A 12961-nucleotide genomic window follows, 5' to 3' on the forward strand; every position below is an offset into this window, starting at 1 on the left:
AGGTGTGTCTAGCACTTTTGTTATGTAGTTTCTGTCATACGATGAAGAGGCACCTCTTTACACCCTGGCCTGTGACCCCTGAAAGAGATATTTTTGGGGCCCACTCATTTCTCTCGGTTGATTGTACCCCGTCAAAACTACTTTCAATATTTAAATTGCCCTGGGATCTTGCGGAAAAGGGCAGGCAAATAAATCAAACAAATAAACAAGTGATGTCGTGCAGAAGAGGAAGTTATGGGAAATGGTTAAATTTACTCAATTTAGAATCACAGAATCATAGAATTGGAAGGGATCCCGAGGGTCATCTAGTCCAACCCCCTGCAATGAAGGAATCTCAGCTGAAGCAGCCATGACAGATAGCCATCCAACCTCTGCTCAAATACCTCCAAGGGAGGATAATGGCTGCAGAACCCAGCTATTTTTGCTGCATAATTTTAAAAGAATAGAGTACACCCCGACCCCGACCATATAACTACCACATTTCTATCTCAAACACAGTAGGGCCGTGGTATCCTGGGGTGCCTTGAATGATGGTCAGGGATGCCATGGGCAACACTGGCCTCTGTCCCTCTTTCTTTCCTTCCCTCCTTCCTCCGATGCCCTGTTGCATCTCGGCCTCCCAAAGGCTTGCAGAGCTGTTCGTTGCAGCAGCCCTGGCTACAAGCTCCCCAGGCGAATGGTGCCTCTGGAGCTGGCCAGGGGGTGCTTCCCAGGCCCCTGTGGGGCAGCGTGAGGAGGCAGCTCTCTTTGGGGTGGGGGGCAGTTCAGAGACCAGGGGTTGCGGCAGCAGCAACAGCTGCCCAGAGGACTCCCAAGGAGAGGGGAGAAGAGACTGGGGGAACTCTCCTCAAGGGAGGGTGTTCGAAAAGGGATGAGGGGCTGCAGGCAAGGGGTGACCTAACTGGGCTCCTGAGCCCCACAGGGTGCCGCGGACAGAAGGCAGTTGGTCAAGGGAGCCGTGGACCCAAAAAGGTTGAAAGCCTCTGCAGACAAACAAACAACCTGTATGGTACAATATATGTACCTGTCAAACTTTGTCTGCGATATGCTCACCAGATGTTCTGAGGCTCACCTACTTGCTACCATGTGCAGCATGGAGCTAATATGCTGTCCTTATTATATTCTGTTGGGAGCCGCCCAGAGTGGCTGGGGTATAAATAACAAATTATTATTATTATTATTACTATTATTACTATTTCACGAAGGTTACCTAGAAGAGTGTTTTATGCTCTCTCAAGTTGCAAATAACTCAGCTGGGAGGAAGCCTCCCGGAGAAAACGGGGACTTGCTACACATGATGCCAAGCACTCTGATCTCTTTCTGTGATTGCGTGTGTAAGTTTGTTAAAGGTGCTGGGAACTGTAGTTTTCTCTCTGTGTGTGTATATGGGGAGGGAGGGAACCGTAGTTTCCAGGATTTGGGGCGGGGTGGAGGGAGAAGCTGTGTGCGTGATTTAAAGGTCTTATGTACACGCAGCCACGGGGTGGGTGCATATTCCAGTCAGAACATCTCCGGCATATTTATATATACATGAGAGAGGCCGCTCACCCTCTCTCCTCTCTCTCTCCCTCCTCCTCGCTCCTCTCTCGGGCTGCATCTCCGAGGCGAAGGTGCTGCTTCCTCCTCCTCGTCGTCGTCCTCCTCGCCCCCCATGGAATCCATCGAGGACTTAGCGGTGGGGCCCTGCGACCACTCCAAGTACCTGCGGTCTTTCCGCCTCCGCTACCGCCAGGTAAGCCCGGCGACGAGGGTCTGCGGCCCAGCGAGGAGGAAGCGCCGCCGGCGCTTTCTTTCCGCCTTCCCTCCGCCCGGACTAGGCCTCGCCGGCCGCCGCCTTCGACGCAAGCCCGGCGCTTCGGAAACGGAGGCTCCGGCGTGAGGGGGCGCCTTGCCTCATCCTTGGCCCCTATCTCTCCCCCGCCGCTGGAGAGGTGCCGGAGCTCAAGCCTGGCGGGGGTTACACAGTTGTCCCAGGGGGTAAGCACTTTGCACATGGGCAGAGAACGTGGGCTTTTTCGTAGAAGGGGTCCTGGTTGCCGAACGAGAGGGGCAGCAGCTCCCTCCTCCCCACACCCCCAAGATATTGTTTTATATAGATTATAAACTCGGACGTGCAAATGTGATCGGACTTAGGCTTTAATTGCGATGTTCAGCTTCATATTTCTTTAGTTGTTGCTTTGTTAACGGTGTTCTATAGGTTGTAGCGGTTTCGAGGATGATTTGCTGGGCTTTGATTCCCCCCTCCCCCGTATTATTTATGCTGCTTGTTTTTGTAGTTTATGGTTTGTAAACCGCTTTGGGGTTCACTTGAAAGAAAAGCGGCACAGAAATAGAAAAAAACCGAATCCTCTGAGTGGCTCTGGGCATGTGCAGAGTTCCGTACCTGCAAGGGGGGTGGGGGAAGGAGGCACAATTTTTGCTTTAAAAATTATTGTATGTTTATTTTCCCCTGACGGGACTCAAGGCGGCTTGCAGATAAAAATAAGAATCGCTAAAAGAATGGGGGGCAAGCACTGATAAAATTAAACACACACACACATATATATAATCTGTTGAAACCATGCCAATACAGTAATTACAAGAAGAGGAGCACAGCGCCAGCCCTTTAATTAAACGCAGTGATATAATCATAGAGTCATAGAGTTGGAAGGGACATCGGAGGGTCATTTAGTCCAACCCCCTGCAATGCAGGAATCACGTCTAATTCATATGTGACAGGTGGCCATCAGTTCCCAAAAGCTTGTCTTCACCTGCCAGCAGAAGATCGACATGGAGGGAACCGGTCCATCTTCTCTAGGGAAGGCATTTGGGAGCAGCCACCACCGAAAAGGCCCTGTCCCGTGTCTCTACCAAATAGCTAGCGATCTTGTGCATGGAGTGATTTTATTTTTGGAAAGGAAATGCTTCCCATTCTGAGACTGCCCAAGTGTGCTGTGAGCTTCCATGCCCTGAGCACACCTTTCCCTCAGCTTTCCTGCTTATGGGTGCTCAGCAATGCTGGTGGGGAGCTGTATCCTCCACCCCACAGCTGCTGGAGCCTGAGGAGCACCTTGAGGTAAAAAGGCAAGTCCTCTGCTACATACACAACAGATGCAGCCATCTGTGCACAGGCAGCATTGTGTCATCAAACACAACACACACTCCTAGCAAGAATGGCCCGGCTGGAATTTTCTGGCTGCATTCGTTTCTGGCAACTACCCTTGATGGGGACAGTGAAATTCTGACTATTATAGCCCCATTTGCACTATGCATCCAAAAGAGCATCATACCACTTTAAACAGCTGTGGGCTTGCCCCAAAGAATTCTGGGAGCTGTAGTCTGTTAACTGTACTGAGAATTATTAGGAAGACCTTTACAGAGCTACAGGTCTAGAGTTCTCTGGGAAGAGGGATTATCTGTTAAACCATTCTGAAAATTATAGCTCTGTGAGAGGAATAGAGGTTGCCTAACAATTCTCAGCAGCATTAAGAAACTAGACTTCCCAGGATTCTGGCATGCCTTTTTGTTTTGTTTTGTTTCGCCCAAAGTTGCTGAGGGTTTTTTTTTTTTTTGGTGAAATCTCAACAAGAATGGAAAAGGAGTTTTTGAGCTACTGAAATATACTCGGAGTCAAGTGTGGATTTCATGCTCTTTATTCAGCTCATAGTAGCGAGGAACGGAAGTTCCCCCAAAACGTCTGCTTTATATACATTATTTACACAATGGGCCCCATGTGATTGGCTAATTCCGGGATACTCCTGTATGCCAATAATAATAATAATAATAATTTATTATTTATACCCTGCCCATCTGGCTGGGTTTCCCCAGCCACTCTGGGCGGCTTCCAACAGAACATTAAAATGCAATAATCTATTAAACATTAAAAGCCTCCCTAAACAGGGCTGCCTTCAGATGTCTTCTAAAGGTCTGGTAGTTGTTTTTTTCTTTGACATCTGGTGGGAGGGTGTTCCACAGGGTGGGTGCCACTACCGAGAAGGCCCTCTGCCTGGTTCCCTGTAACTTGGCTTCTCATAGTGAGGGAACCGCCAGAAGACCCTCGGCACTGGACCTCAGTGTCTGGGCAGAATGATGGGGGTGGAGACACTCCTTCAGGTATCCACCTGGAGCTGGATTGGGTGGCTCCTGTGGACCAATCAGACTGCTGCATTCTGGATCCTGTTGTTCTAGGACCAATCAGACTGCTGCCTTTTGGATCCTATTCAACTCAGTACATAACAGCTACTTTAAATGAAAATCACCTAAACCTACTACCAACACAGGTTGCCATGGGTCCGGATTTTCACAAGTGCCAAAACCTGGAAGTAACCCCTTCCGGGAACTTCCGGGTTCGGTGCAGTCCGCAACCTGAAAACGTGCAACCCGCAGTGTTCCTAACCCGAGGTATGTCTGTAGATGGGGGCATTTTTTTATTTGTTATTTTTTAAAATCTGCATAGTGATTGGGAAAATGTGTTGGCGGGAAGTGAGGGGGAAGGTTGATCAAATCAAGAGGCATATCAAAAGGCCTTCACTAACACGCAGACTATAAATAAATAGGTAGACACTATTTAGATACAAAAAAGAAGTCTCATTCATCAATGAACGTGTTCTTCACTGGCAAGTACACCTTCTTTCCAATTAGACATCCCCTTTATAAATAAATAATTATCTCACTCCATGGCGGCATTGCAGATGGGAGCATGGTACTAAATTATGATTATCATTATAATCAATTTACTGTCCAGAAAGAGGACAGAATCAGCTTGGTGCCTCTGGGAAGCCCCCAAAGCAAGGCATCATCTCAGCATTTTGTGTTCAGATTCCTGCATTGCAGTGGGTTGGACTAGATGACTCTCATGGTCCCTTTCCAACTCTACAGTTCTGTGATTCTATGACTCAGAGGTCTACTGTCCCAGTACATGGAAGATCGATGGCTAACGGCACTCTTAAATGTCTTGCACAGTTTTCACAGCTATTGCAATTTCAATATAAAACACCTTTCTGCAAGGTCAGTGTTCTTGCAAATTGGAAAATAAAGCACAGTGCCGGGTTAACACTGGTGGTGGCCACCAACTTAAATGGATTTAATAATATATTGTCTTTTATTAAATGTTCCCTTCCTCTGAACTGATGAACAGTTAAGACATTTTAACAGAAACTCCCTTTTTGCTCATACAGTCTGGGTTTAAAATAGTGTTGACAAAGTTTTCCTCACATTGCTGGAAATTCAAATGTTCTCAGTTTGCTAGGCTGATGATGAGATCCTCTCTGCTGGTGTGTTTGAATGAGCCGAGCTGTCAATTGTCATTATTCCTCATTAGCTTCCAGTGGAGAATAACAGAACATTTTAATATACCGGTACATTTTTAAAGGGCTGCGGTCTTACTAGCGAACAATCCCCACTGAACTCACTTGGCGGTGTTTCCAAGTAGACAAGCATAGGATTGGGCTGCACATTTACATTACTAGCCTTGGGCCTGGGGCAGGTTTGATATTTCAGTCTCTTTCAAATATTTATAGGAAGTACGGCTCTCCATGTTTTTGGGGATCTGCCAGGAAGGAACAGGTGGATCTCATGGTTTAGGGTTGACCATTCAATGGTGAATAGTGGTCGTGTAGTGCTGCTTCGCAGCTGATTTTTGTCAAGCAGTTGTAATACTTAGACACATTTTTTTTAATAGATCCTATTTCTCAAGGTCATTTTTAAAAGGTGGTAAAAGCACAATATGCCCCCCCACCCCATTTTTCCTTTAAGAACATCAGAAGAATAGACCAAAGATGAATCTAATCAAGAACCCTCTTTTGGATGCTTCTCGTAAGCATCATCGATATCTCTTGGAAGCTAAGGCTTGAAGCATTAGCCCTCTGTGGATTGTGGATAACATCATGTGTATATGGCTACAAAAAATAGCAGCAGGGTTACATTGGATGTGAAATGGAGAAGCTGAGATATACAGATATTTTAAGGGAGGGGATCATAGCTCCTTCTTGCAGAAAGTCCCAGGCTCAATTCCTGGCCTCTCCAATTTGAAGGGTCTATGAAAGGTCCTGCTTCAAGACCTGGGAGCTGCTACTAGCCAAACGCAATGCTGAGCCAGTGGTTTCTCCTGGTATAGGGCAGCTTCATATCTTGAATTCAGAGTTTATGCTTCGCTATAAAACACAAAATAAATCAGTATATCGGTGTGCATTGTAAATTAGCACAAGGATTAAAATTAATGAAAAGCTATTTGGAGTGCTAATCTATGAGCATGTTATTATCTTAAGCTAGTCTAATGCTATCTCTCTCTCTCCCTCTGTGTGTGTGTGTGTGTGTGTGTGTGTGTGTGTGTTTTATATATGCATGCCCCAGCGTCATCAATATTCACTCTTTAGAAAGGAAATGAACCATTCTGTAATTTAAAGTCATCAGGTCCAGGCCCTGAATTGGGATCCTCTACCTTTTAAGAGTCAAGGCCTTTTTCTTCATTGCAACACCCTAATGGGAACAGACACACCTGGAAAAAGGTTGCCTTCTCAGGGTCTGGACCTGCCGGACGTTAATTTCAGTTATCTGACATATGAATATTTTTGCGTACATCTCTACGCATTCTCAAACCCTTCTTGTTTAATTTTCCTTTAAATTCCTGTACAAAATGAAAGCATTTGAGCCATATCTGAGACATACAATGCAATTTGTGCACTTTTCTTTTAAAAAAAGAACTATCTAAATTGGTGGAGTTAGGATTATACAGTACTAAAAAAAGAAAAAGAAAGGTCAGATACTGAGTGCAAATAGAGTGTATCATCCTAGCAGAGGCTTTTCAGTGCCTCTTAAGAAACAGCAAGCAGTCTGCTCAAAATCTTTACAGAGAAGGTTACCGGTAATTGTCATAGAAGTTAGCGTTCCCATCCTGAGAAATCTGAAGGAAGGCAGCTTTTCTAACAAGAGTTACAGTTTGCAAAGATCCAGTCCATGTACTTTCAGGGATCAAGGAGGAAATTTCATCAGGTGCGAGAGTATCAGCCACCATGACAGAGTTTTGATGGTTCCTAAGAACTTTAAAAAAATAGACAAGTTCCCCCAGGCTCTGGGAACTGGTAGCCTTAATTTTGTGCTTTATCCCAGGTGGAATTCCCCATTTCTATTTTACTTTTACTGGCCTTTCTCCTGTACAGTTTCAACAGATGAAACTGTTCCCACCATCTGGTCTCCACGCCAGGAAAAGTTTGGAAAAAAAGGTCTGTAAAGAGGGCGGGGGGAGCAGCAACCTACTTGCCTGAGAAGGGGACACTGAGTTTTTGCAGTGCTGTAGCAATGCATCTTAACCACCTGCCCATGTTCAATGTTCATATTTTACACTTAGCTGCTAAACATTTGCTCTGCAGTTCTGCCTTAAAGCTGCAGGTGTGCAAGAAAGTTCCGTCCAAATTGGGAGGCTTATATGCAGATTGGCTTTTCCTGATCGCTTCTCAATTAAAAAGCATCTTCTCACTGCCTTCCTCAAAGACCTTGCTTGTCCTCAATCATGTCCCTTAAACATTGACCAGGGTTTCATTAATACATTAACGCCCAAGTTTAAAGCAACTTTTAAAAGGTTACTTTCCTTCATTGGCGGGGCGCTTAATGGTACACCAAAGTCATGAGCGCAGATAGATATGACATTAATTATTTGCTTCACGTTTTCCTTGCTGGGTCAGAATCCCCTAAAACCATTTCAGATGGAGTCTGGGAGAGAATCTTGGAGCCTGGGACAGAGCAGCTGGCCTGGACATGGGCCGATGCCCCAGTTGACAGGTTGTTGGATTAGAAAGAAAATCAAAGGCAGCGAGCGAGATTAGGGATAAGTGAACATCTGACAGCAGTTTCCAGCAGGGGAGAACAATGGGAATGGGGTACTTGCTCAGGGAGAGGAGAGGTGAGAAGGCCATGGGAAAAGTGTGGCGGCAATCTCTAAAGCTCCAGGTTGCTGCACCTCATGAATAGAACAGGAAATAGGATTTGCAGGGACAGATGTGGTGAGTGGTGATGACTACATTACAGGCAAAAGAAGGACCAAACTCTGCAAGGTGAGTGGTGTCCTTTCCTTGAATCTGCTCGGTGAAACTATGGGAAAGTTTTTGCCTATCAGAAGGTAGCATTTGTGGTGCACACTGCTGCACGGAAAGAAATGACACCAGTGCTTGCTTGTTTAATTACATCAGTGAAATCCTTATACTGCTAAGAGTGTTTTTATCGGGAAGCAATAACCAAAGACGGGTAGGGAAGATTGGTGGCTTTTCATCGGTTGTAGGCTGTGCTTGTTTGCAGGTTTACGCATAAAACTGAAACAACAGCAGTGTACAGTCTGTAATAACACGAAACAAGAAAACAGCAGATAACATCTTAAAACTTGCTCAATTAATCTATTTGAGATTTCCACCTCCTGCTTTAAGTGATGCCCAGGAGGCAGATTTTTCCTTTTCTCTTTGCTATCATGGTGTTGTTGCCAAAGGAGCAGTTTCACTTAAAGGCATGAAAACTCTCTTGGAGGGCAGCAGACCTTATAGTGGCTTCTGTGCATGCTCAGATAAACACAACACAGTGGTGTGATAATCATCTACTGCTTCTGATTCATCTTGATTTGAAAAAAACCAAAACAAATGAGTTTTCTACTCATTAGTTTATAGCTTTTCTTTCCGTTTCTTACACATGTCTAAAGTACTTAACAAGAACATTATACAGCATGGGGTATGTGGATGGAGAGGCAGAGATATATACAGTTGTACCTCGGGTTACATACGCTCCGGGTTGCGTACTTTTCGGGTTACGAACTCCGCTAACCCGGAAGCGCAACCCGACGTGCGTGCGATTTGCACATGCGCAGACCGTTTTTCGCAGTTTTTTCAGGGTTTGGGGGTTTTTTCGGTCTGCGCATGTGCAGAACGAATTGTTCAGGTTACATCCTTTTTGGGTTACATACTGTAACCCGAAACGGATTAAGTACGTAAACCAGGGTACCACTGTAAATGCCATATCTTCCAAGATATCAGAGTGGGCTAGATCCTCAGCCCATATCACAGGTCTTCATGCATCAGCTTTGTGAAACGAATTTTAGGTCTGGTTAGTGCATGGCTGGGAGGCTGGAGACAGTATGTGTTCTGCCTTGAGTTCCATGGCAGAAAGGAGGAGTGTAATTGAATTAAAAACCAAACCAACACCAGAAGAGCCTGCTGGATCAGAATAGTGGTGTATGTAGCCCATTACAGTGCCGGATGAGATGTCTGCAGGAAGCCTGCAAGCCGGACGTGAGCGGTGTGAGAAACTCGGATATAAGCTTAAACCTAGGTTATGGTCACCGCAATGGAATGTCTGTTCGCCAGTGGGTTAGACTGGATGATTCTACAACTCTGTGATTTCAACTACATTGTTCGACTGTAGCTTGCTCTTAGCAACCATTTTAATTGTCCCAGTATGCAAGAAGGAGAAACCTACACAGTGGAAACAGAAATGGACTAAGGCAGAGGTTTTAAAACCGTGGTCACCAGCCTGGAGCCCAGAAATTTCCACATGGGTTCCATTGGCTGTGCGCCAGTAGCAAAACGCACCTGGCACCTGGGGAATTTCAAACACTGGATGTGAGTGCAACACCCTTGAGTGCCAGCAACAGCCAGAGGCACAATCGACATAATCCTTGGGAACTCTCTTCCCCCAGCGCCGTTCCGGGATTCTGCGGAACTGGGAATGGTTGCCACATGAAAACAAAAGTCAACTCTGTTTGCTTGCACCCTTCTTTAGACTCTATGGCACAGTGCCCTTTGCGTGCTAACAAAGATGAGGTGAAACCACTTTCTTGGAATATTCTTACTATTTTATTATTTGTTAAACCTAAAAAGGCCTCCAAGCAACACCAGAAATAAACAAGCACTGGAAGGCGTGCTTCTGTGCTCTCTCTATTATGAATTGGTTTCTAAAAGTCTTATTTTTAGCAACATCAGAGAAACCAACCCACCAATGCCGGGTTCTCAGGGGGGAAGAGGACCCATTAGACTATCTGGTGGGTTTTTTAAAGCTTATTTAGTGACGCAGTCACATAGATGACGAACTCCGTCCAAATATGATATCATCTAGTGCTGCTTTTGATTATACAAGTTTTTGACCCATTGTTTATGTCTTATCTTAGAACACTGCAGCATTGCCTCTTTTGTACAAGTTTCTTTCAATATTTTTTATCCCTTTTGTCTCCTCAACTTATACCTGCCCATACTTGATTGTTGGTTTTTTTTTCTTTTTTCCCCCCCTTGAATTGCTGGACTACTCTGTTTGTCCTATTGGTTATACCATTGATATTTTTTTAAAAAAGAAAGAAAGAAAATAAACAAGCACACATCACAAATAGCTTCTGGCCCAGCTACTGCTTCCAACCTTTTAGTGTCTGGGACCACCACATCTTTGAGGCTTCCTCTTCCCATATGGCCCCTCCCCTCAAATCAAGAATGCCCTCAAGTTTTCTGCTTTGTTTGCCATCATTGCGGGAGGTAGAGACAAGCAGCGCAAGAAGCAAGACATTCTCAGTCACTGCCCCAGGGTTGTGGGATAGTCTGCCAGAAGAAGTCTGCCGGAGCATGCACTTGCTAGCCTTCAGGAGGGGCTGCAAAACCCAGCTTTCAAGGAAGGCTTTCAGATGCAGTGGCTGAATAATGTTTCTATTGATGGCTTCTAATCTGCCTGGTGTCTTGCCCTGTTTTGTGGACTTTGTTTATTTGTTGTGAGCAGCTTCGAGCCTAGGTGGGGCTGGGTGGAAAACCCCTAAGTCTGAGTGCACTCACCAACTCCAGGTGGAAGACAAGCCCCTTAATTTCTGTTGCAAAGTGAGTCTGTCTGATTCAGGTGCATACTTGCCTTCCAACAAGCTGGGCTATCTGTGGCACTTAGCATAGGGAAAATATTGCAGTGAGTTTGTGGGTGCCAGACCCCTCTAGTCCCTGGATCAGGCAAGTGTTGGAATTTAATCAAGCCAAGCTATCTTCCCATGGTGAGCCATTAAGGGGGATTAGAATTATATAATTGTAGAGTTGGCAGGGACCTCAAGGGTTCTCTAACCCAACCCCCTGCAATACGGGAATCTCAACACTAAACATATATGTCCATCCAACCTCTGCTTTAAAACCTCTAAGGAAGAAGACTCTACAACAGACTTCCTCAAACTCGGCCCTCCAGATGTTTTTGGCCTACAACTCCCATGATCCCTAGCTAGTAGGACCAGTGGTCAGAGATGATGAGAATTGTAGTCTCAAAACATCTGGAGGGCCAAGTTTGAGGAAGCCTGCTCTACAACCCCCTAAGGGAGACTGTTCCACTGTTGAACAGCTCTTACCGTCAGAAAGTTCTTCCTGATGTTTAGTCAGAATATCTTTCTTGTAACTTGAAGCCAACAAACTGAAACTCAATCTAGATAAGACTGGGGGAGACTTTGCTTTTTGAAAAAACTTATTCCCCCCCCCCCCTATGTCACCAGCTGCCGCCTTCTTTTTTCTTTTCTTTTCTTTTCACCCTGAGCTTGTGCTTCCTCAAAGTCCATGGCACCATTGGTAAAGGCTGTTCTCCAACTGGAGCGCTTGCAGGCCAGTGTTTCCCAGTTACCAGTGCTTATGCTACCTTTTTTAGATTTGCCTTGAGAACATCTTTAAACCTCTTTTGTTGTCCACCAGTATTTTGCTTTCCATTCTTGAGTTCGGAATAGAGTACAGTGGTACCTAGGCTTCATAGCTGTCAACTTTTCCATTTTCTTGCGAGGAATCCTATTTGGAATAAGGGAATTTCCCTTAAAAAGGGGGGAAAGTTGACAGCTATGCTCGGGTTACATACGCCTCAGGTTACATACGCTTCAGGTTACATACTCCGCTAACCCAGAAATAATGCTACATGTTAAGAACTTTGCTTCAGGATAAGAACAGAAATCGTGCTCTGGCAGCACAGCAGCAGCGGGAGGTCCCATTAGCTAAAGTGGTGCTTCAGGTTAAGAACAGTTTCAGGTTAAGAACGGACATCCGGAACGAATTAGATACATAACCAGAGGTACCACTGTAGTTGCTTTGGAAGACAATAATCAGGTATCCGAACAACATGACCAGTCCAACAAAGTTGATGTTGATGAATCAACATCCCCCTATGTAACCGGCCACCACCTGAATGCAAGTACACACTTTCCCAGCTATGGCTGCCTCCACGTTAAGGTGTGGAGCCCCCCCAAAGGGCAGGACCGAGAGATGTCACTCTGGTGCCCCATTGTGTGGGACAACCCTAGATGACTGATTAAACAATCAATGCCTTTTAAACTGGGAGGTGGTGTTCTTCTTCTTGTTGGTTACTTGGTTATGTCGTGCATTTTTGTGTTTTTATATTGTAAGCTGCCCTGTGATCCTCAAATGAAGGGCAGTGTAGAAATGATGATGATGATGATGATGATGATGATGATAGGCTCAGTGCAAGATGGTAAATGGGTGGCGCCCTGTCCCTCAACAGGTAAAGCCAGAGTTTGGAGAAGAGAGTTTTTGGAGCAGTGATGTGACTGAGAAGCACAGCATAAACGAAATCTACATCGGGTGACCAGATTAAGGTTACCATATTTTTTTTCAATGAATCTGGGGACACTTTTCAACTTCAATGGATTTTGTACGGGGACTGATTTGTAAATCCGGGGACTGTCCCCGGGAAACGGGGACGTCTGGTAACCTTAGACCAAATGCATGAGAGAGAGAGAGAGAGCGCGCGCAGGGCTCCTGCATCTTTAATAAAAGTGTAGAAGAGGGAATTTCAGGAGGTGTAGTTTGCAGTGCACCTACTGAAATTCTATCTTCTGCACAACTGTTAAAGGTGCAGGAGCCCTGGCCTGTTGGCTATCTGGTACCCTTAAGCGTACAGGTGACTGGGGAGAAACTTAAACCTCTCATTTAAGCAATGCTGGAAAATGCAAATATCATTACATATGCTTTACCAATGGACTGGCTAGATCTAGCGGTTC

The 12961-nt window shown here is 45.4% G+C and overlaps 1 protein-coding gene across 1 annotated transcript in view; it reads left to right on the forward strand.

Annotated features, from left to right (window-relative positions):
- The first annotated feature begins 1561 nt into the window (after nucleotides 1–1561).
- The window catches only part of NUDT14 (nudix hydrolase 14), a 52321-nt gene continuing 40921 nt past the window's right edge, over nucleotides 1562–12961 (forward strand). The window contains exon 1 of the mRNA XM_033138184.1: nucleotides 1562–1732. Within this exon, the coding sequence (XP_032994075.1) occupies nucleotides 1652–1732 (81 nt within the window). The 5' untranslated portion in view covers nucleotides 1562–1651. The remainder of the gene's footprint in view (nucleotides 1733–12961) is intronic.

This window comes from Lacerta agilis, chromosome 1 (genome assembly GCF_009819535.1).
Source record: "Lacerta agilis isolate rLacAgi1 chromosome 1, rLacAgi1.pri, whole genome shotgun sequence".
Lineage (NCBI taxonomy): Eukaryota > Metazoa > Chordata > Lepidosauria > Squamata > Lacertidae > Lacerta > Lacerta agilis.